The sequence below is a fragment of the Phodopus roborovskii genome, unplaced genomic scaffold (genome assembly GCF_943737965.1).
Source record: "Phodopus roborovskii unplaced genomic scaffold, PHOROB, whole genome shotgun sequence".
Classification (NCBI taxonomy): domain Eukaryota; kingdom Metazoa; phylum Chordata; class Mammalia; order Rodentia; family Cricetidae; genus Phodopus; species Phodopus roborovskii.
The window spans coordinates 543,368-570,097 of NW_026125948.1; the positions used below are offsets into that span (position 1 = coordinate 543,368).

The following is a 26,730-nucleotide window of genomic DNA, read 5'->3' on the forward strand; positions in this document are numbered from 1 at the left end:
CTGCTCAATGAACACACGAAGGAAGGACAGAGGTAGGCAGAGTTATTTCTCCAGTCTCCTTGGTGTTATCTGTGTTTAGTCAATGCCTGCCTCTGTTTCCTGAAAAGATGTCCAGATAACAGTCCAAGGCAATGCTCAACTTTGAGCAACTTTGTTAACAAATTTCCGATGGTAACATGCAGAGACATTACCCAATGTCTAAGTTTACTACTCTGTTGTATTTAATAAACACCAAGGATTATGCATAAGTAACGCACACTCGTCCCCATAAAACTGAGGGTCTCATTCATACTCACACATATATGCATGTATATATATATTTGGGGGAGTGGTAACAAAGTCAAAAAGTGGACCTTCTTATTTCCTGGAAATGAACTTATAGGTGGTTGTGAGCAACCTTGTGGGTAATATGGGAGCCCAACTCCATTCCTCTTCAAAAGTCACATGTCCTTTAACCACTGACTCGTGTTGCCAGCCTTGCCATTTTGTAACTGAGGAAAACATCCAGAATTGTATGGTTTTATATCAAAAAGCACAATCATAAAACAGACATGACAAATCTTCCAAATTCCTTCAGACAAAGGCTTGGTCATCATTTGAAGACATTAAATTCACCACACCTAACCAAGACTTCCTCATACTCTCAGGCCTACTCAGTGCATTATGCAATCTATGAACTTTTTCTCATTTATTATTAATAACAGCATTGTTAAGCACTTATTGTTAACTTTGATTCACTATCCCAAGCCTCAAAACAGCTAAATCACTCTCTGAAAGTTACACGAAGATGCACAAAATAGCATTTCAACCCATCTCTTTATTCATTCTGGTGATTTTTTTCACAATTATGGAACTACTATCAGAAGATTCTAAATATCACCAAACTAGAACATATCATTTTAATAAACAACTATTTATAACAATTGCCATAAGCCCTATATTAAGGATGCCTCAACTATAGAAGTTTGTTTTTTCATATTATTTATATTTTCACTTCCATTACAGTATATAAAATGGCTTACTTACTACATGGACTTTACATGTGGACAAAGCATCCAGTATCAAACTGAGCAGGCTCAATGCCCAGTTCTGTCATTTCTGTGAGATCTTATGGGAGTCACATAACCATCTGGAGCTTCAACTAGTTAAATGTTTTCTCTAATTACCCTTCAAAATTACTATATACTCAAAGATATATGAAGATTGAATGACAGATTATATATAATACATGTAGTACATTAAATTTTTTCAATAAATGTTGTCTATTATATATCTTATGGTTGATACTGTACTATATAGCAGCTATGTGCTTCAGCACCATGATTACAAGAGAATGTTTTCCCTAAAATACTTCCACACAAATAATCATGTCTGGTATTTTTACTTTTCAATCTGGCAAAACTCTGATCATTTTTCAGAAACAAAATTACTCCCAAAATGATACCTTCTAAACTGTGTCAATCAAAATGAACATTCCCTAGGTATATTTTATACCTAGGGAACAAAAGGATTCTGGCATTACAGTACATTCTTCATCTCTAAACTCGTTCACATTTTAGTCAGATAAAATAAAACTGAAAACATAGTAGATGCTCAAGAAGTATGAATTAATAAAACAAGTAAAGACTAAGCAACATATCATGTACTTGCTAAATAAGAACTATTTTGGAGTAGTTTCCAGTTCTTATTTAAAAATTGTTGTCCTCTAATTGATATAAAGGTATTTATATTCTAGGATGAGAATGCTTATTGATTATTTAATTTGATGGGACAGCAAACACATAAGTATACAAAACATTTAGAGGAATTGAATTGGTTGTAAGACAATTCTTTTTAATCAAGTAAAATTAGAATGGACAGAAAATATGAGTGGGAAATAAATTTTAAAGACTTACATGAGGCAAATTACAGTTTATTTTCATTTTCTAAGCAGAAATGTCACACCAGTTGAAAGTTTCTGTATAAAAATTTTTACTTTCACTGAGGTATAGTATTAATATTTCTTCTGGATGCAACAACATTTAGTGACTAGTAATAATACAGTTAAGTAATAAAAACAGAAGTCCAGCATTCCTTTAAGGAAAAAAGCGTTTGTTTCCTTTGACAAAAATATCATTTAACTATGAATACAGCATCCCACATTTAACCTGACAATACTTGTAATGAAAACATCAATTGCACATATGAAAGCTGGATGTCTACTTTGTACATCTGAGAACTAAGATCACCATTTTACCTTCAATATTTTTGCTACCCACTGAAATCTTTTCAAAGAAAGAATATTAAAAGTGTGGCATTTAATATAAGCAAAAATGAACACAATATTTAGTAAAATGGGAAAACTCAACAAAGTTCATAAGACATTGCAGAACATTAACAAAATGGAGATGATCATTTAGGTCGGATATTAATGCAGCCCTACATTCAGAAAGACCAATAACCTCTCAAGCTCTCCTGAAATCAGAGGAGCCTCATAAACTTAAACCAGCAAATTTTATAACCCATATTTACCAGTATACAATAATCTTTTGATTCCTATATAGCATACAAAGCTTAATGAGATTAAATGCATATAATTAAAATTTCAAGATTTTTAGAGTCATAAGATAGAAATGAGAAAACAACATAAAAATAATAGTCATGATATTCTAACATTTTTTTTCATTATCTTTGTTTTACCATGGGCCTAGTTTGGAGTATGACTATAGATCAATTTATGTATATGTAAGTTCAATCTGAATACAAAAACAGTGAGACAAACACAATTGTCAATAAGTCAACACATTTAGAATATCCAATTTCATATCATCCAATTGTATGGCATATATAACATACATACACTCACTGTGAATGATTCAAGTATAGCAACTAAGTATCTATTAAATGAGAATTCTGGTAATGACCTAAATTTTGACACAACATGTACTCTAATTAAGACAATATTTAATGAATTTGTGGTTTTTACTGAGAAAAATAATGAGCAAAATTTTGGCCTTATCATTACACAATTTCTTAACAAATGTGACAGCATTGTCAATGAGAATTCAACTGCCTAGTTTGCTTCTGTCAACATTTTCCTGACAAAAAATGCCCTCATAGAATCCATGACCTTCAATAAAGAGTTTAAATGCATCAAATACAAATCATTAAGTATTTCTCAAAAGCATACAATAACAATTCTGACATTTTACAAGGTCATTTTAGAAGCATAAATGAATAAAGGTTTCATTGTATAAAATCTCTGACATAACTTTTATTAAATTGTATAAAATTAAAATTAATAAGGTCAATACTAATATTTTCTTTTGCTACCATCAAAAATTATGTGAAAAAAGTAATTTGAATCAAATTATGAATATTTTATCATTCCCACCCATTATATTTTACTGTGAATGAAGCACTCGGAGCATGAAACTTCTACATGATTAGCTTCCAAAAGAAGAACAAGGAATTGCAGCAATTTTTAAACATCTTCCTGCATTTGATGTCTGTGTGGAAAGCAGTTAACAAGTAAGGATAAAATGTAATATAGCACTTTACAGATGCCTACAGTGTAAATATGATAAAAATATATAACTTACCCTTAAATCGTTCTTTTTTAGATTAATTATTTTAAAAGAACTGTCTATTTTGACTGGGAGTATAGTTCTTCAGCTATTGTATGCTGTGCATGCATGTGTTCACAGACAAGTTTTTAAACATACTAGTCAAGCAGCACACCCTAATCCCTTGATTAGGTTTGCATTTTATGTGGCTGTCTGATTTTATAAGACTATCCAGGATATGAAATCAAGAAACTGTACAATTTATGTGTTACATACATTAATCTATATTAGATGATATTAATATAGTTAAAGAAAATGAGAGAAAACATTTTATTCATTTGCCATTAGTTTATTTTGCAAATATTGATGCACGGGTACTGAAGTTAAGTATTGTACGTCAATAAAACTTGCCAATTTTCCATGATATTTTGGAACTGATTTTATTTCAATTACATATCTCTGAGAACATCTACTGTGTCCTCAAATATGAGAAATAACAAAGCAAATAAGGAAAACAACAACAACAACAAAACATAAATCCTTCTGTCTGGGGAAGGTTGTTATTTTAGATTCTAGGCAATATGCTTTTCTTGTAGCTGGACATCTCCAGTTATGTATCATCCTCAATGGAATTCATGCTTCATTCTTTCATTATTTTCCAAAAGTTTATATTTCCTTTCTATATCTCAATGAATAGCATTATCTTTAGTGGTCCTAAAGTCAATGAATATTGATATGACTTTCATATATTCTAACTGAACATGAAGCAGTTAAAAATCACAAGTATTCTCCACCCAGGAAAATCTAAAAGATATTATTCTGCCTCAGAAATAGTCAATCTGTTTAAAACACTTTCTATCTTCTCGAAATAGTTCACTCTTTGCTGTATTTTCAGACTACATTTTCTTCATTCAACTACTTCCTTGTTGGCATTTCCTTTATTGAGAGTTCCTCTTTTACACTTCCACAAAATTTTGGTATGTGAGGAATGCTCAAGGGGCAAGGACTGTTGTGCTTTTATTTGTTTAGTTTGGGTTTGATTTTTATTATTCATTTTCTAGCCTATGTATTTTAAGGTTAATTTGTGTGTGTGTGTGTGTGTGTGTGTGTGTGTGTGTGTGTGTGTGTGTGTGTGTGTGAGTGTGTGTGTGTGGTTTCTTTTATTTTCCTTTTTTATTGAAATTAGAATCAAGCTTGTCTTAAATGTCAGTCCCAGTTCCATTCCCTTCCCCCTCTGACTCCAACCAATCCCCTGTCCCATCTCCTTCCTGCTCCCCTTAAGCTTTTGATACAAGGTCTAACTATGTAGCACAGCTTTTTCTGGACTTCCATATGTAGCTGAAGCTAGACACAAACTTTCAGGTCTCTTGCCTCAACATTTAACTGTTTTGGGATTAGAGGCCTGTATCACTATAGATTAGCTCTAAATCTTAGTCTACCTCTAGATTAAACACATTCTTCTGAAACCAAATTACAATATTAATTATCCACAGCATGTGGTCATCTAACTTTCTTCCTTAAGGAACATATTATATCAGAAGATTGATTTGTTGTTCCCTTCCTGTCATCTTCTCTGTCACCTTTCTTGGTTTACTAAGTCACTAATGCCAGTTTATTTATCTCTGAATGGTTATCTTCTTCCTAAACAATGCTATTGACATTATCTTAGTCTGAATCAATAAAATCTCTGAATTAGACTATTATTTGAAAGCTTTGTGAAATAACTGCTATCAAACCTTAATATTCTTATCCTAATAAGTAAGACACAGTTTGATCACACTATTGAAAATCTCTAATTAAAATCCACTGAAGGTTAGCAGAAATGTTCCTATCTTTCATTTCTTAGTAAGCACCCACATGTCCCTCATAACACATTCTATAACCATATTTTTAATTAAATGATGATTGAAAATCTTCATAGAATCCCCCATGACAGTGCCCCTTACCAGCAGGAAGTAGTTTGGAAAGAATGATGCCCCAATTCCCAAATATTGTCTATAAATGTTTGTTTTCATTTAAATGGACTTGGATATATAAAATAAATAAAAAAAGAAAAATTCACTCATGTACTTTCTGTATAGTATGCACATGCGCGCGTGCGCACACACACACACACACACACACACACACACACACAAGCCCACAAACCCTTTCTCATCTCTCTGTTATTACTACCCATGTCTATCACTGCTATTCTATACCAACCTGTTTCTCACATTCAAGTCAATTCTTTTTGTTTTGTCATCCACAAAATTTAATCTGTGAGACCTTAGGTTTTACAAGTATTCACTAGAGCCTGGTGGGCTTAGCAGAAGGCTGTAATTAGAGACAATGACACCCTATCATCAGGAAGCATCAACAGCCAACAGTAGGATGCAGGTCTACATTAGCCCTTCTCTAATCACTGAGTGATTGCTCAACCAAACACTGATAAATAGTTTCTCATGAATAGTAATAAAATTAGTTTTTCATGTCTCTCTATAGTAATCATGACAGTGTATTATAGCACTTATTTGATATCACTACCCCCTCCTATTCTATGAGCTTGAATCTGTTTTGATAACACAAGTCTTATAAATATACAAATGCAAAACTAATTTAGATGGATAATTACACACTGATTTGAGTCATTAGACCAAAAACACTCATTATACCTTAAATAAAAGGAACAAATAAAACACCTACTATTCTGAGAAGTGGCCAAAATCATTTTGAAACATGACTGAGGTCTAAAAGAGAAGGAAACACAGCTGTGTAGTAGAGCATGATCAATGTTCTAACTTACTGTATAATATCTGTTTATGTTGAGAAAGATTTTTTGTATAATTTTTCTCACATATTTCCTATTAGAATCAAGTGCCAAAAATTCAGAGGGAATATAGCAAATAGTATGGCTCATATTCAAAAGAAAAAGGTAAACTTTTCTGTTATGTGGTTTTATTATCCTGGTATTATACCTGTCCTCTATCCAATTACCTCTGACTGTTCTATTTGGTTTAGTGCCAACCAAATAATGAAAATACTATTATCAATATTTTTTTCTAATTTCATAGTTATGAATATATCCAAAGCCTAATACTCTTCATACTAGCACTTTTGGACAGAAAATGGACTAGCAGCAAGCATAACAAGTATATTCACATAAGCTTGTGAAGAACACATATCTATGAACTTTAAAATAGTATTGCAAACTTCAGTGATCATGGAAATTCAGCTTGGATACATTTTCAATGTGCCTGATCACAGTAAATTAACCAACTAAAAGGAAATAGTGAGTATAACAATTATTATTCCTGATATATTATATACACCAGAACATTTGTTTCATTACTATATTCCAGTATATTGGAGCACGCCTTCTTTCTAAATAAATGTTTTAAGATTTGAAACAATATAAGTAACTGCACTGGTGACTTCTACCACATCACTACCATAGGGACAAAGAATACACAGTGTATGCTACCTATGGGTTAATACATGTGAAAAAATGGTGAGTTTTTTTTGATGCAATAACCTAAATTATATAAGCACTAATTGATTAAAAAGACTTCTGTTAGCTACTGAGAGGAAGTTACTTTATTTAAAGTAGACAGCTAATAAAAGTGATGATTTGTTGTAGAGCCTAATGATTAATAAAAAAGAAGATAATACTTATACAATTATGAACATTCATGAACTGTAACACAGTTTTTAAAAGTTCAAGATCTAGAATATCTAGTTCTTAATCATCATTGTCCTGTTATAATATGTGTTATTTTGAGCAATATAATTAATTTCTCTACGTTTTTGTTCATGCATAAAAGGAACAAATAATTTCAATCTCAAAGGATTATAAAGGAAAAAAATAACTAAATGCACTTAAGACAATAACATTGTTTGACACTGAGCATCAAAACCTGTATCAGAATAAGCTATAATAACTGTCATTTATTTTCCATTTGTGAGTACATTTACTAGTTTTCTTATGTTAATATAAAAAACTGAAATCATTCACATGGATGTCAGGAGGTATGAAAAATATAATTAAACATGTTATATGTGGAAATACGGAGTTACTGTGACAGGAAATGCCAGTATAATCTAGATTCCAGTAATACTGACATGGTAAGTAAGGTGAATATCATTCTGTAGGATAACATCAGCCTTTTTCACAACAAAGAGGAAATATTAAGAACCACTGATATCATCCAGGTTCCACTGATACTGGCAAGATAATGGAGGTAAATATTCTACATTTTAACATCAGCATTATTCACAGCAAAATAAAAATTAAGAATTTTTACAAAGTTACTTTCCAGCCAGCAAGGGAAATATAAAATTAAGGAAGCAAAAGAAACAGCATGTAGATCTGAAATTTGAGAGGTTAGCAAGTAGAGCCACTGTTGTCAAAGTTTAGTATATACTCAATCCTCGGTAGTGAGTCCTTATGTAAAGAACAAGAAGAAGAGAACACCTGACACTTAGTTACTATGTTCTACAAAAGAGGCCAAAGAAGTAAGATGGTTTTCAAGGACACATGAATGAGGAAGCCTTTCATGATCTAACTTGAACTGTAATATAGCAAAAATAACAGCATTTCAAAACTAACACAAAATGTTTTTCATACAAATGTATAATCCAATTTGTCATTTTCACATAATTCAAACAATAAATTTACTTTCAACTTTCAGAAGAAGAAAATGGATAAATTACCAATTTTTCCTGAATATAGGTTATATTTACATTTGGAAAAAGGTATTTTGTGTAGTGTGTTATTATTTTAAGCCATTTGGTGTAAATAAACCTCAACTATATAGCACATTTTTTTATTTTTTTTAATTTTAATCAAAGGTATTTTCATTAGTATAATTTCAATACCATTCAATCACATAAAGGATGTAAACCTCTCAGATCACAGATTTAGTTGGAAAAATGAATAAAATTTTCACACCAGAGGAAAAAAATGTTCATTTCTTTAATTAATTCATTCCCAGTATACAAGATGACCCCAGCCAGGAGTAATTCAAAAGAAATATGTAGAGTGTAACATTATTTTGAACAGATAGTTCAATACCAAGAAAAAAGAGTAAAAGTTTGGTCTTAAAGTCAAATCAAAATAGCACAAATCCCAAGAGTTAAGCAAAGGTTAATGCTAAAGCAATACTGTTTAGCACTACATAGCGATATTGAACTAATTCAAATAATAGAATACTTCTTAACTAGGTAAATATTAGTAGAATATACAAATGATGGGTTGTTTAGTTATTACATTATTTTAATCTTCTACCCACTTTTACACTATTACTGCCATCATCACACATTTCTAACTTGATAGCTATAATTGTGCATTCATTACATAGCATTAATTTTGACTCAAGTCACAAATTTATGAGGAATTTGATCCCTTGAGGTGTATGTCCAGCATCTAATTATTCAATGATCCTCTTGGCATATTCTCTTGAAGATAAAGTGTCAAATTCTCTATTATTTTTAATTACTTTCCATTATCATTACACTTATCCCCATCCTAAATAATTTTCCAGCATATTACTATGCTACCTCATTTAGAAATAATAAACACTACTTGGATATCACAGTGATTGAATTATATGTTTAATGTTGTTAATTTTCTCTCAGTCTAAAACTTCTAAACAAGCAAAGATCACACCTACAACTTGATTAAAACTCTATCCTCTAAGGAAAACCCTAACATTTAGAGAAGAATAAATACTCAATATATAGATTTGCAAATTTAAGAAAGCACAGGGAAATGAATGTATTCATAAATATGAAAATAAAAATGAATTTAATAGAAAATATAAACAATGACTAAAACCAGTTATTTATTTAATAAAATGAAAGCTAACGAGGTAGTTAGTGCCACCCATATATTACCTCAGTAGTTTTTAACATTAGTTTATTTTGCTTTAATCTTTTACTCCATTTTCATCTCTATTCCCATAGCTAAACTTCAAGCTACAGTTCAAGTGTGTGTGTGTGCGTGTGTGTGTGTGTGTGTGTGTGTGTGTGTGTGTGTGTGTATGTGCGTGCGCGCACGCGTATGAAACAATAGGATGCAGATAAAAAGAACTTGGAATAAAAATGAGAATATTTTCTCTCATAAATAAGTAAAGGTCTTTGGAAAATATTCTATAAAGAAATACCCAGTGGTTGATTAGCAGACAACAATTTAAGCATGTGTAAAAAACATATGTAAAAACTAATGATTTAGTCTCTAGAAAATTCCTTAAGGATTTGGAAACAATGTTAGGCAGGATCTAAAGGTTAGACAAAGAAGGATACTAGTAGGATATGACAAGTTAACAAAATTCTACCTGTTTTTGGGAATATAGCTATGTATTTTGTGTATCACAGTACTAAAGGAGTACTAATTATACTATCAGAAATAATAATATGCAACATATGATAAAAATTCAACATATAGCAGGGAGAGACTCTCTTATCTCCTCTGTGTAGCCACATGCAGTCTATATGTTGGACACCAGAGTACGATGAGGTCCAGCCACTTTCTACGGTAAAAGAAGACCACGTGGAAATACTTAGACTGATAGAAATGAGTGAATATTTAAGACAGAGCTAGCCAATAAGAAGCTCTAGACATAGGCCAACAGTTTCATAATTTTACAAATATTCGACATATATTTGCTGAATGAGCAAAGAAAACAAAGAGAATAGCCTCAGTGTCAGCTTGGAAGACTTGCAAGAATAATGTTTTTATCTTATTTGTATCGTAAATTAGACTCTATAAAGAGCCTACCATCGACTAACCCAAAATTCATGAAAAAGTAAAGTTTTCACTACTTTGGTTATGCAGGTGTCCACATCCCATGAAAAATAAAAAGAGATCTGTTAATATTTTGAGAAAGTTACCTGAAAGCTCACTTTGAATTTAGGTATATGAATTATCTGCTAGGTCAACAAAATTACTTAATCTTAGGGCAAAAGTTAAGTTTCCCAAATTCTTCAATCACTACATACTAATGTAATTGAATATTGAATATACCATATAAAGTTACTGTCTGTAACCAGCAAAACTGGTTGTCTAGTTAAAAATCTATATATTCAATAAAGTACTATTTTTCTGTTTTAGTTGGTGGAAGAGGGAAGTGGTATTAGTATATGAAATATGATTGTTTTTAATTTAAATAAATTTTATTTTAAAAAAGCTTTTATTTTATCACATTACTGTCTATCTTGACAGACAGGAACAAAACTCCAATGTCCTAATAAATCCTCATGGCAAAATATTTAGTTATAATATGTACTTCCTCACTGGCAATAGTTAGGATAAAATATATTTAACTCATATGAAATAAACTTAAAATTTGATAACTAACATTTTAGTTGTCATGAGGTGAAATGATAAATACATGCAATTGTACATTAATAATAGCACTTTGTATCAAAGTCCATTCTTATATCCTTATTACCAATGATTGAAAATATTACAAGTAAATCCTGTAATTGGACCATAACATGACATATAAAACTATAGAAAATTAAAGAGTCTAGTATATTTATATGAATGAATCAGTAAAAATAAATACTGATGATCTTAAATAAAAGAATTATATGATGGATCACAGGCTTTTAATACTGGTAATGAAAACATAGCAAAACTTCATGTTAACAACTAATTCAACATTGTGGTATAAAATCCAAAACATTTTTATAACTTTTTTATAACATTTAATTGTTTTGACATAGTATAAGAAAGGATTAGACAAGATGACATATTGACTCCTTTTTTTCAAAATTGAATACTGGCCTGACTGCTATTGCCAAACATCACTTCATCCTAGGTACTTTTGAATGAACCCACACATCAAAAGACTGTGAAGAATGCATTAATATTTACATTATAAGAACCAGCTGAATCTAATCTCATATAGCTCCACATTTTGGTAAAAAATTAATGGGAGAGAGTAATAATCTCCATTTACAGCCAAATAAGAGTAATAATACTGGTTCAGAACTTTCAGCCTCTGACAAAACTATGAAGTAAACTTGGAAAACACCTTTACTTTTCATATAAAGGAGTCTTGGAATAGTTCCAATAAAGCAGTTAAAATAAAGGCCTTTTGGTAAGTATATTCAATTGGAGGGGTTAAGACAACAGCATCCACTGTTAAAAGTTTTTCATCTTCTTCCAAAACTTAAATGGCAGCTTCAATATCTGAGTCAAAAAGAGGTACATATAGATTCCAAGAATGAACAACACTGTTCAGACTGAAAAGTAACTCATATACAGAAATGTAGATCATTCTGGATATACCTTCTTAATGCTTAGCAAAAATCCATGGCTAGTTCCTTCCCTTCTCATATCAATCCAAGCCACCAAATACTTGTCTCAGGTGAACTGGCTAGGACTATAGTTACTGCACTATATGTTTCATATCCATAAAAAGAAACCTATATTAACAAATACAAGTTTTGTGACACCATGTGGATATACTTAAATCCCACAATTTGGCCATTAAAGCCACCAAGTTCAAATTCATTTGCGTTGTTTGCTAGTGAGACAATTAACCTCCCTGTGACATGAGATGATAAGATTATTTTAAAGACAACTTTTTTTGAGGTCTAATTAAGTGAATACGAGCAAAATATCCAGAAAAATATGAGATAAATATTACCCTATGAATCAATTCAACCATACCTGTGCTATACATTATATCTTATGATAAAAGATGCATTTTTGTTTCATGTACATATTTTTGATGATAAATGCATAGTGTGTACTGAATATACACTTCATTATTGACAGGCTTAACATTGCGTAGAGACTAAAGTGAATGTATGAGAGTTTCATGATGTAATTTACGTATATTTATTACAATTCTAGAGACATCAATCTGGCAGTGCTGTAACTGAATAAACAATATAAATCCTGAATCAAGTTACAAATAGCAATGAGGTGGAATTAAGACAATCTACAAAAATATGATCATGCAATTGAAAAAAACACCCAAACTATAACCCATCCATAGTAACTCATTTTTCATTAAAGTAATTTAGTAGCAAATACAAGATTTCATATAGTATGTGATGTAGAAGAAAAGTATTGTCTGAAAATGTACCTATGTCCCAATTTTCTCTTTTCTCCGACAGCTGGAATTTTTTTAATAATCTTTGGGAGCCCATTCTTCATGGAGCGATACTCTCTCAGCACAGATACATGGAAGAAGGTCTAGGTCCTCCAACAAATGATGTGACAGACTTTGATGATCCCCCATGGAAGGTCTCACCCACCCTGGGGAGTGGATGAGGAGGAAGATGACTGGGAATAGGCAGAGGGCATGGGAGGATGGAAGGAAGTGGGAACTGGGATTGATATGTAAATTAAGATTGTTTCTAATTTAAATAAATAAAGTAAATTATAAAGAAAAGAATATTTTTGTCCAGTCTCAGGGATGATATATAGGTATATGCTAAATATACCAAGAGAAGTGGAATTAAACCACTGATTTTTCTTCATATCAAAGTGATATAAACTTAATCCACTTTGTTAAATGAGAGCAACTACTTACAATATAAAAATACTAAATTACAAAAGGAAACACATTTGTAGCTATTTATAAAATTCATATGAATAAGTAAAACTTTAGATTAAAGCTTAATAAGGAGGCCCAATCTAAATAATGAGATTAATTTACATATACTTGCTCCCAAATAAATTAGATACAATATATAATCATTGGCACAGAATTATAATCTACTCATTAAGAAAACTGTTAATAGTATTTTAAAAGATTATTGAATATGAAAGTGGATAATATAAATATTTCATATATCTAAGTATACTGTTATATTTTGTGAAAACTTGATATGAAATATAAATTTAAAATACATGTTATAGGGCTATGGAAATAACTCAAGTGATAGAGTGTCGGTTAAGGGATAGGAAGCCTTGGTCTCAACCCTATCTTCTCATGAACTAGGTTTGGTACAGCATGCCTATGATCTCTGTCCTCAGGACTTTTCCAGGTTACTGGAAATATTTAAAATCAACCTTGGCTTAACATTACGTACCAGGCCAACTTGGATCCATGAGACTTTTTAAAAAATGAAAATACTGAACTTAAGAGCACTATAGTAAGAAATAGTTTTTACACAAAACTATTACAGAAAGCAAACATTACCCAGCTGGTAGCACTGGCACTTGAAAATAATTAACAGCTTTATATATCTTTTCCATCCATATGTGGCCTATTGTTTACATTAGTTTCAACACCACACTGTCTCTACAATCATGAATTCAGTGCTTAGTGGGTCAGATAGCTTTGTTCTAAAGTACAAACACGAACTCTACTCCAGCCAGTTCCTATCATCAGTTTTACTGCTCACAGACAGAGAAAATTATGAGCTTCAAAAATTATTATTAATGAAATCAAAACAGTATCATACACTACCAATTACAGAATAGCTTTGTTATTTAGTGAGAATTGGTATGAATTTCTAGCTGAAAATACTTCTTACTAAAATACAACAGTTTTCGTGAATTAGATTTATAAATGAGTAGAAAAAATAACATGGCTAGAAGTGGTAAGAGAAAGTAAAAAAAAAAACAAAATCAGGAGGAATGCTAGAGTTTAAACTTTGCCCTACTATGAAATATTACAATATAGCTATCATGTACCTGAAAACTTGCATCTAATCAAAAAAAGTTCTGTAATTCCATATTTTTATGTTTTCAGTAATGCCCGAAATGGAGTAAGAAACTGCCAAGTTCTGATATTAGTAAAGTAAATGTCTAAACGCTGTAACACAAAGGTTTTAGAGCCATACTCTCATTTATCATGTAGATATATTAACAGTTGATAATACAATCAATTATTAAAACACTTAAATTGTCAGCACTGAAAAAAGAAGAGCATGTGCAGCAGAATGAAAATGCCAATAATTAGCAGGCTGTCATCTGACACTGCAGGAGCAAAAGTTAAGCCTTAGAAGAGGAGAGATAGCATCTTTATTATTGCTCTTAATGCAACAAAAGCTACCTAATCACACCAACTTTTCTTTTCCCAGACAATTGTATCTTAATGGTGTCACATGCTTTAGAGGGTTTCCTTTTGTTGCCTTCCATTAAAAGCAAGTACATGCTAAAAAAACAACACATTTTTCATATATTGCCAGCAGCATGCTATCAGGTCTATTCTTATCACATGAAGCCAGACACAGACAACTCTCAATAAGCCATTCTAGCAGAGGAGATAATGGTAATTCTCAATAGTTACATTTGCCATTTGAACGAATCAAATATTTTACTGAGTTTCCTATAAAAGTGATTTAAAAAAAAAACTACCATTGTTAAACTCATGTCAATGGAAGGCAAAGAGTATGAGGAAATGATGCTGGTATGCAGAGAGAAATCTTAGTAGAATTAATATTTTCCATAAATAAGGCAAAAATAGATCACACAGGAATGTAAAATTTAACCAAGGATAGGTAGTAACTTAAACATTTCCCCATTCTTTTTTTTTCATTAGTTTAATATTGAGAGACATGTTTCAACATACTGTAAAGCATTTAGTGGATGAATTGGTTCAGTCCACTGTATCTCCTTATGCATACATATTTACTGGGTTTAAGCTCCTGGGGCCTCAACCATAAAAAAAGAACTATACATAATCTTGGACAAATGATCTTCCCCAAGGAAGAGCACCACAGTTGTTTATACAACAACAAATTGTCAGCTCTGAACAGTATACACACATGTAACATTACGCAGACTTAACAGGTTGTATTTATGTATTTAGGAGCACAGAAATACACACATACACAAACATGCACAAACCATACACATGCAACAGTGATTAAAAACAGAAAAAGAGGCCATTAATTTCAAAAGGAATGGAGAAGGCACATGGGAAGTATTGGTGGGGTAAAGGGGAAGGAGGAATGAGGCTATTATAGTATAACTTCAGAAATAGTGCGAAAACTTAGAAAAGAAATATACATTATTTCTTACATAAGCCAGATAGGGTATGCAATAAGTAATTCAAAAGACAAAATTCTAAACATAATACTCAACTTTTATCATGTAAGAAATAGAAGGCCATAGGAGGTCTCCAATTGAGATTTGTGATAATAGAACTTTAATGAGTACAGTTCCACGACAGAGAAAGGCAGCAGAGTGTGAAAGGATAAGTCTAGGAACTTGGTTTGTACTCATACACCTGATTTCCATGGTTTTCCCTGTGAAGCAGGAACCCACATTGTGGAGCACAACTCTCCAGAACTCCAGTACCAAAGAAGGACACTATCCTCTGGCCTCTGCATACGAGGTATACACTGACATATTTGAAGACAAAATACCTATTCACTTAAAATAACAATAAATGTTGAATGAAAAAGTAGAAAAGCAAAAGAAATTTTTGTGTATTGGATAGACCAATTACAAGCCAACTTCAAAAATACAAAAGTAGCTTTCATATTTAAAAAGGTAAAAATAATTATAATATAGAAAAGCAAGGTGTGGAGATTGTTGTAAACATGCAAATACAAGATAAAAGGCGAAATTAAATTCTACAATGAAGTAAAATATTAACTCTTGAGAATATAAATGAAAATTAACACTAAAAACAAATCTGCTTTAAGCATATGTCTCATGTTTGTTTATTCAATGGTAAATAATTTGAATAATAACAATAAGCATTTTGAAGAGAAACATTTACTCATATACATGTAAAATATATATGAATATACAGAATTTTACTAGTTATTGAATATGAGTAATCTAATTATAGTAATAAGAGCATGTGTGTGTGCAAAAATAAAGACACGTTGTTCTTTATATGAGCTAATTTCTGCTATTAACTTTAGTAGTATAAATGTAAGTGTGAGTGTGTATGTGTGTGTGTACCTGGAATTCATTTGTGTATTCACTTAACTGACTTATATACTCTAAGGAAACTAGAGTAAACAAATATCTGTATATCTGTGAGACTGAATGAATTAGGCATGAAATACAGGACACAGGATAATGACATAATATTGTGATGACTGAGTTCTAATAAACCACATGAAAAGTTACAGGCAACATGAAAATAACAGAAAGCTAGAGATTACTATACCAGTTTCTATTCCAGGAATTGGAAAGTGTTAAAGATTAATTTCCTAGAAGTTCATGAGATGTTATTTTACAGTTCTCAAGAAGCCAATGAATAATCACTGAAATATTCTACACATGTGAATGCCAAGAAACCAACAAAAGAAGTAAAATGTAGTGAGGGTCAGCAAGGAAAGAAATGGTACAACACTTGTGCGTTGTGCTGAAGCAGAAGACGTGACCGAGAAATGTCAGAATTACTGATACTGTGGAAAATAAATGGTGAGTGCTTCTTCTTCATTCCTGAGGATATAGTCAGGTTCTCATGCATGCTAAACAAGCAATACAGCACAAAGCTACATCCCAACCACTAGAGCTGAGCTTTACTAATCACTTAATTGCAGGGATAATCTGTAATATGCAAATTGTTACCCTAATAAATTATTTCAACATGGTAAGTCTATGCAAAGTGTTAATCTGAAATATCTACAAAACTGTGTTTGGATTTTGTTGTTGTTGTTTGATTTTGGGCTTTTTTTGTTTCTGTTTTTGTTTTTTGGTTTTTTTGAGACAGGATTTCTCTGTAGCTTGGGAGACTGTCCTGGAACTAGCTCTCGTAGACCAGGATGAACTCAAATGCACAGAGATCTTCTCCTGCCTCTACCACCCAAGAGCTGAGATTAGAGGCATGCACCAAAGTTACAATTTTGGATTGGATTTATTATTTCCCATACAACGTTCTGAAGTGACTAACAATAAATATATGACAACACATTTACTTTATAAGATGTTACAAAGAATTTAAATGGAATGACATTAATGATAAAATACTAATGAGCACAATTTAAGATTACTAAAAAACTGTTATGCTCACATTTTTTAAGATCTATTAATAAGAATTAAATTTATTGCCATCTAAAAGACAGACTAAAGGTATGTATATTCAATACATCAGTGGAGTGAAATTTCTTTAACTTAAATATACTTTGAGGAACACAAGAACTGCCTGCTCCTTATTATAAAACATACAGTTGGAGATTAGCTTAATATATAGTTGAAACAAAGCATAATATTTTTGAGTTTTTTATATAGCTGTTAAAATTTATACAATTTTCAATGTAAATTATATTTGATAAAATGAATTCATCTAGAATAATAATTCAAAGGGACTGAATTTTTTTTAATTTCCAGATATAATGAAAAGAACACCTTAGTGTGGTGATGGTATTATGCACTTTTGGTTCTAGCACTTGAGAGGCAGAGGCCAAAGGATCTCTGTGAGTTTAAGGCCAACCTGGTGTTCAAATAGAGTTCCACAACAGCCAGACACAGAGAAACCGTGTTTCATAAAAACAAAAAAACAACAAACAAAATCCTGATACTGTGCTTAGTATATACAGTAAGAAAAAAGGGGGGATGTGCATAGCCAGTCTAGCTCATATTTTAAAAAAGCAAAAAACTTAGGGCAAAGCATCTATGATGTTATGAATTAAACTCCAAAATTTGATATTATTTCATTACTTTATACATACATCGACTGTACGTTAATAAAACATTACCAGACAAATAATGCCTCAAAATACATATTTCTTAAATTATAAATAAATAAATAAATAACAGACATAAAATCCTCACACTGTTTTTTTTTAATCAGTGACATATATCAGAGATAATGACAAAAGAAAAAACAAGACCCTTAATCATAGAAAAAAATAACAACTTTACTTCTTTCAGAGAATAATTTACAACATGCTTCTTCTTGTTCCTGCTCTGAAGAATTTATTTTAGTACTAGTATAATAGGATGGCACATTTCATAAGATAATACAATATATGTGGTACTACATCATTAACTGTGTGAAAAAGAGCTCTGTTAAACTATGCAACAAAATGTGCAAATTACTAAGGGCAGAAAAATCACTAAACATCATTGCTACAATATAGTGAAGTCATGAAAAACAAAAATTGGTTCAAAATCATATTTTTGTCACTCACTACCTATGAAATCAAGATATATTCCTATAAAAATTTCATAAATTATCTAAACTTGAAAAGGAGACTAAATACAATATAGTTTCAACAAATTGAAGCTTTTATACTATATCAGATATTACAATATCATTCTATCATTGTAATGATTGCTATAACTACTGGTCATCACTATAGTGATAGCATTAATTACAAAAGTATAACAATCTGTAAAGACAGCCATTTTAAAACATCCTTGCTTAGAAGGCTGAAGATAAGCCTATCTCAACATCTCAATAAAGTTGCTCACTTATATTGATATGCACCTCAACTCCAAAATTCCTAAATACCTCTTTTACATAAAGGAATGATAATCTGATGCCAAAAAAAATGCCAGTATAAAAAAAATAAAATAAGTGTGTGTGTCCTCCTAAATTGAAACTATTAATATGTTACTGATGGGGGATTATGTAAGGTGACAACAACAATTTGCAGAAAACTAAAGAATGAATACCTAATAAAAATAATGGAATTAAACATAGCTCTTAAAAAAAGAACTGAATGTTGCTAATGTTCTCCTAAAATTCACAGGTTAACCTAATCCTCAATGAGATGAATTTAGAAACATAGCCTCTGATAGGGGAGTCTGTCAGAACAGAGACCCAAGAAGGAAACCTCAGTCCCTCCACCATATAAGGACAAATCTGAAGGAACCCTTAACAACTTCCAGTGCTGGGTCTGGGATTTCCCATCTCTGGAACTGGGAGAAACACATCATTAAGATGACAAATTATTTATTATGATGCTATTTCCCTCTAGGCAAATTAACACCATTGTATAAAGCATGTACACACTAAGACTGACATCTCATTATTGTCAAAACAACTACAAAATTTTCTGTATTATGAAAATGGACATGAATTACATTTTACCATTCTTTTGTTTTCCCTTTACTTCATCTAATATAGAAAGCTGTGCTATGCAATCAAGCAACTTTGGATATTTTCAGAGTCAGTCAGCTGATGTTAAAACTGAGAAACACAATTTAAAATATCTTTTAGAATAAAACTGATTTTATATTCATCATCAAACTGTGTTCACCCAAAATCTGAAAGCTATGTATGATATTTTAAGTATTGCAAAGTGAAATCTATACCTGAAATATTTATAACACCTCATTTTTCAGTTATTATTAAACCTAAATTGTGCTATAGAATTTATTATTGAAGAAGCTAAATTTTATTAACCTCTTATGTTTCTTATATTTCCTCCAAGTAATATTAAAACCACAGAAATTGCTTACATGCACTGTTTTTTTTCTTCCTAAAGCCTCTAGAGTACCCTAGAAATTGTAATTAGAATTAGCACTTATAAGCTACACATTTTATTATTATTATATCAATTTTACTTAATATTAACTATCATTACTTTAATTCTAACATTATTATTATGTGTAATTACTGTACTTTTTAAGTCAAAATAATGCTACAATTATTGCCAGCAAGGTTATGTCTCCAAATATCATCTAATTGACTAAAATATAACTAGAAAACATACAATTTCCAATAAATATATTAAGAAAGACTACAGGACCTTCTTCAGCTGTACTTCATATAAACACATATATTTCATTAAAAGATGAATTGCAGTTATATTCCATTAACAAAGACAAGATGTTCAATTATGGTTTATAACATGGCATGATGATGGCCTTTGAGAACATAAATCTCATATTAAGGATAACACAGGATTTGAAAACTGGAAGATACCTTACATATGAGAAAAGGGTTCACACTAATCAAGAGTACCCCTGTACTTTGCCTAGGCTATCAATATTTATTCACAATTAGTAAGATCCATCATGAAATTCATAAATCATCATGACTTACCTAATCACTTAAAAACACTAGGGTTAGTCATCACAGTTGGTATCTAATATGGGGAAAATGGGTTAGGAATTAAGATTTCCACTGAAAATATCATTCAAGGAATGAAAATGGTTCCTCTAGGAAAAGGAATGCTGTATACATTTTATAGTTTAAATTTGATCCTTTCTATTAGCTATTAATGCAAAGTGGGGACAAATTATGAATTTCAATTATTTTGGAGAAAAAATCTTTATAACCTATTTTTTTATTTCTATAATTCACCAGATTCTCATAAGGGCAGCAAATGTTCAGAGCTAAAGACGAGCTTTCCTGCCAGTGGCTCTGCTCACATTAATAGGAAAAGAGCAAACCAAAGCACTTCACTGTGAAATTCTCTCCAAGTCTCCTCACTCCAAAGCCAACAGCTGCTACATGTGCTTTCAGCACAGTATGTGCTGAGACCATAGGATTGGAGCAGGCTTGAAGCTTCCAGTTCAACCTAATTTAGTATATGCAGTTTTTGTAACAACCACTAGTCACAAAGACTCAAGTTTTAATCACAAAATGATCAAATAAGGCAAACGCTTAACTATAATAAGCCCCGATTTCTGTTTTTTGTTTTCCTGCTTATCATAAAAATGCTTACTACTAATATGAATCCCTTCAGACCCTGTGTGTTATACAATTCATGAGTAGATCTTTGCTCAAATAAATTCAGTTGATTGGAGTAATCTACATTTTTCTTATTTTCCTACTGCTGTTCCCTGTCTAGAAAGCCTTCATTCCCTTTTGAAACTACTGAAATGCTCATACTACCCCTTCTGGGTTCTTCATTTTTCATATTCTAAATAAGCTGTATTCTATGCTCCCCCAGCTTTTGAAAAAAATTGTATATTTTAACATGTACCATAATTGAACTACATATGGTAATCTTCCAACCTCTGTCAATAGATTATGAGGTCTCTGGTGCAGGGAGAGGACATTAATCAGTTCTTTCCCATGCACATACTAGGTATTTAACAATCGAGTTCAATGAAATGAGAGATACAGCCACACCTAAAATACAAGTAAACTGCATTGTACTGGAATGTTAAAACTAATTTTCTAGAAAATTTAAGAATAAGTAATTTATACAGAAAGTATAATTTCATGAAACTTTTCACACATTAAATATTTACAAATCTAAATATTATAGGTATTAAAATTGGGACATTTTAAAGCGCCTTCCTATTTAGCAATTCTAAGCATCTTTAAATTTTTAAACATTCACTTGACAACACAGACTAGTAATGCTTTATAGTACATTGAGTGAGAATGGAGACATGAGCCTCCAACAGCCTTGCAGTAGGGGATAGTTCTGAAAAGGTTTTGGATCACTGAATCTAACAGCCTAGGAAATAGGTCTTAGAAACAAGAGCTTGGTGGCTAATTCGAGAATGGTGCTGTTTGAGCTGCAATGAGCAGCAGAATGGAGAAGAAAGTGTTGCCATAAAGCTATGAGAGCCAGGGCAGGACAGGTTAAGTTTTCTAGAGCCAGAAACTCCTGCTGATATTTCACTAAGACATCTATTGACCAAATTATGAATCAAGGCAGTGGGAATGGCAAAGAACTTCAACTGATACAGGAAGACAGCCAGTTCTTAAGAGTGCTAATTAAAATATGTGTTGTGTCACTAAAATTTGTTTGGCTTATTGCATGTACATACTGATCATGAAATGTCTCTTCAGAAATAAATCAATGATACCAAAGGGTTCCACTTTCCTTATATGTACTTAAATATTCAAAGTTAGCAAAGTAAGAGTAATGCCAGACAGAAATTTGAAGAAGTAAACTTGAGGGGAATGGAGAAGCAGCATTCTGAGCAGTGAGTACATGATTTGACTAATTTGGTTTGGATTCACTCTTGTTTGATTAGGTTTGGGCAAGAATATTAGGAATTCCCTTTTTGTAACTGATTAGATCTAGTGCGTACCACAAGGTAGAAAAAACCTCCTTATTCCAAACAAACAGGTAAAGTCATTGTCAGTAACTAAAACACAACACAAACATTCTCAAAACAAGAGAAGAAAAAGAGAAAAACAAATAACATTTATTTTATGTTAGATGAGCTAATTCAGTCAATGGAAATGGTATGCACTAGAATTGTTGAAAATAGATATATAACTGTTGCACTTTGTACTACCACTAATAACTCACTACTGTAATGGGTTCACATTGCAAAATTCATAGACACACACACATACACACGATATTTGTAAACATGTGTGTATGTTTGTGTGTGTGTGTGTATGTAAGGAGTATGTTTTTCCACTCACCACTGGTCTTGTCCCGCTGCTGAGCCAGCCCCAAATAATACACAGAGAGACACTGTATTTGATATAATGTTATTGGCCCGTTACATGTTTCTTATCGGCTAGCTCTGTATTAAGTATTAACCATTTATATAATTTAAGTATTTCCACGTGGTCTCATCTTACTGAAGAGTGAGGCAGGCATCTCGTCTCCCCTGTCTCTCCATGCTGACTCCTCCTTCCTACTATTCCTCTTTTCTCCTTGTCTCCTAGTCCCTCCTATCTTCCTTTCCTATTGGCCAACAGTGCTTTATTCATTAACCAGTATGAGAAGCATATTTACAGAATCTCAATCTCCTTTATGATTCATCCTTCTATCTCTATTCTTAGTTTCTTCATTTGCAAAATATGAAATCCAGGTTTATTTAATCTCATGTATGGACTAGGCTAACTGCAATTTTATAAAATCTGTTTGCTGTACAATTCAACACAAACATATCACCAAGAAAAATAGTAAATGTTCATCAGAGTGAGAAAAATCACAGAAGAGAGATAGTTAAAAATTGCCTGTCAACAGAAAAGAAATCTAGAGACAGCATTGTCCTTATTCCCTAACCTGCCACGCCCAACCCCCACCTTTTTAATAACAATAAGAGGTGGGAATGTTAGGAACTAGCAGCCAGCTGACCCCAGCCCCAAGGATGGGCAAGAAGCTCATGGCCATATCATCCCTATGTCAGCTTTACCTGGCTATACCTGGCGGCCATAGGACTCAGTTAAGCATGTCCAAGTCCCCTTAAAAAGCAAGTGCCCCACACACCCCCCTCTCTCTCTCTCTGCCTCTCTCTGCTTCTTTGCTCTCTCTTTGTTCTCTCTCTGTTCTCTCTCTCTCTCCTGCTTTTGGTTGGCCACCAGCTACCCCCTCTTTCTCTCCTCTCTCAATAAACTCCATGTGGGCGCTGAAAAAAAGAAAAGAAAAGAAAAGAAATCTATTCAACATCTTGTAAAACAGAAAAAAGAAACCAACTATGCATCTCATGCCTGAAATCCCAACATTCTGGAGGCTGAAAAAGGGCTGCCATGTTCTAACCACCTGAACAAAAGAATATATTATATTTCTAAACATTTAACATTTTCACCTACATTATGAGCAAAATTTATACAGAAAAATGACACAGATTGAGTATCCAATTATCCAAAGTACTTAATATCATAAGTGTTTCAGTTATGTTTTCAGATTGTAGAATATTTACATGGATGAAATAAGAAATCTTGAGGACAGAACACAAGTCTAAATAAGATATTTGCTTATGCTCCATATATACATAATCTGAAAATAGTACCATCAAGTACTTATTGCTATATCTCTGTTTGTTTTAATCAGGAAATATTTCTTGTGTATATTTCTGAATTTCACAAGACTATCTTTATACAATTATATAACACACATTGACCTCCCCATATCTGTCTTTTCCCCCTTTCTCTTTCTTCTACACATTTGGTAGTCTTCCTGTGTTTTCACAACAATCAATTTTATGGCATTAAATATAGGATTCTTACATGTTCACTATTGCATACCACTGGTGCTCAATGTTTCAGATTCTGTAACATTAAAGACTGAGATTAGGAATGCTCAACATGAATTCATATGCACTCCTGGAAACACATTAAACTGATAAAAATTTGAGGGCAGATTTGTGATATAATTCAAATTATTACATGCAGAATACATTTCTAGAATTTATACTTTCAGGCTATCCCACAAAAAAAATACATAAACATATTTACCAGTTCACTTTTTTAGGAGTAAAACAAAGTGTCTGATGCTAGGGAAATGGTTAAATGTACTAACACAGACACACAACACGTAATTATATACAATATATAAAAAGAACACAGTTGATAAATAAGAAATAATATCACTACTGAAGACAAGAATGAAAAACAATGGAAAAATGTTTTAAAATGGGAGGGAGGGAGGAAGGGAGAGGGAACTGGGATCGACATGTAAAATAATAAATAAAAAAAATGCCTTGACTCCAAAATTTAAGTTCAAGGACAAGTTACTGGGGAAAAGGATTTCTATATTTGTTTCCACAGAAAATGAAAAGATGTGGATTCCTTCCAGACTAATTTGGCTTGATCAAGCCAGACTCCTTGAAACAGTTTACCAGGTGATCCTACATTCAAAACAGCTGGACAAAGCAGCCTTACAGACTACAGCCAGGATTTGTGCATCTTCTTAGAATCCCCCATGACAGCACCCCTTACCAGCAGGAAGAAGTTCTGAAAGAACGATGCCCACGTTCCCAAATATTGTCTATAAATGTTTGTTTTCATTTAAATTGACTTGGTTATAGTAAATAAAAGATTGAGTAAATAAATAAATAAATAAAAACCACATAGATCGACTAGATAATATGTAAAAAAATCAATAATAATTGTTTCCTTTCCAGAAGGTCTAAGGATAGAATTGAAGAGTCATCTATATTTCTACTTCCTGTCATCATCTTTCTTGCTTTCTTAGAACAAACTACATGGATACTTTCTTACAACCATCAGTATTAACTACTATAATGTAATTATAATAAATGACAATACATCAAATAATTGGAAAAATTCTAAATGTGAAGACAACTATAAAAAATAAGAAAGACTACTAACACTTATTTCAATGATCTGCAAAACATTCTAATTACCACAGATCTTTCCCCCTCTTTCTGTCCCTCCTTCTCTCCCACTCTCTCCTCCATTCTCTTTCTCCAAATTAAAAAACATATCAAACATATGGCAAAAGCACTCATTTTTAAGAAAAGATAGCATGTTTCTACTTGTTAGTTGTAAAGAGTTATTTATATAATTTAATGCCTACATTTGACTGAACTACTAAAATTATGTTCAAATAAATTATGAAAGCTCCATTGCACACAATGACTAATTATGAGAGCTTCATATTATCTGAATGACATGTATGAAACCCTTAAAACGTTAAGGGTATAATCATAAAGAATATATGCTTGTTTTCAAATCCACAATAATATTTTGTAAGGATTAGGTTTAGATACAAATTCAGAACATATGCTCGTAACAAAAACTATGAGCTTTTCTGGAAATTAAGGTTGATAAATGATATATATTTAAGAAGCGAGAAAAGGTAAGCCCTGTGTAACCAGTCTTCCTTCAATATCAACCCTAAATTTCAAAGGCATTAGTAGTATTCCATGATGAAATTTTGGTGATGCATGATAAGGCAAATAATTAGTATCATATTACTCAGCAAAATATCAATTCTATGAGGAACAGCACACATATATTAAATAATAAAATCTATACTTTAAATAATATATATGGGTAACAAATTTCAAATGAGAATTTTTTCTTTTGGCTAAAGAATAAAACATAGCTAGTACATGAATTTATATGTGACCCTACTTACTGTGAAGAACAATACATTCACACATAATTAGAATATTTTAGCAGAAAAATGAATTCCAATACATGTGGCACAATAATTATTAATGTGTAAAAATAAAAGGTACCTTTCATCTGGGAAGCAAATGTCAAGGCCAATTTTGCAAAGAGATCTGGATTCTCAAACTTATCTTCTTTTACTTTCAGCCAGAAACAGTTTTCTGATAATTCTTTAGGTTCAATCTAAATCAAAATAACAATGATAAGCATTTATGTTGTTACTCCTTGTTTAATTTTTCAAAGATTGACTTTCCTTTGTTCATCTATCCACTAAATCTGTTTCAACTATATAATATTACACTCACAAATATTCAGAGGAACACTTAGCAATTCTGTCATTACACAGAAATGGTACATAAAGCAATGGGTCATACAATAAAATACATTTAAAAGCATCTACTGAAAAGACCCTCAAAATAGTACAGTATATTCCTATTCAACTTGCACACATTATACTTGCACCTAGATTTTTAAAAAATATTTGATATACCAAGTATACAATTTTACTGTGAAATGTTAGTATGTGTACAATATGT

General features: G+C 31.8%; 1 protein-coding gene across 1 annotated transcript in view; it reads right to left on the reverse strand.

Moving 5' to 3' along the window:
- The window catches only part of Diaph2 (diaphanous related formin 2), a gene marked incomplete at its 5' end in the record, with an annotated part of 564,399 nt that overhangs the window by 455,874 nt on the left and 81,795 nt on the right, over positions 1–26,730 (reverse strand). The window contains one exon of the mRNA XM_051179135.1: positions 26,263–26,377. Coding sequence (XP_051035092.1) covers positions 26,263–26,377 — 115 coding nt within the window. The remainder of the gene's footprint in view (positions 1–26,262; positions 26,378–26,730) is intronic.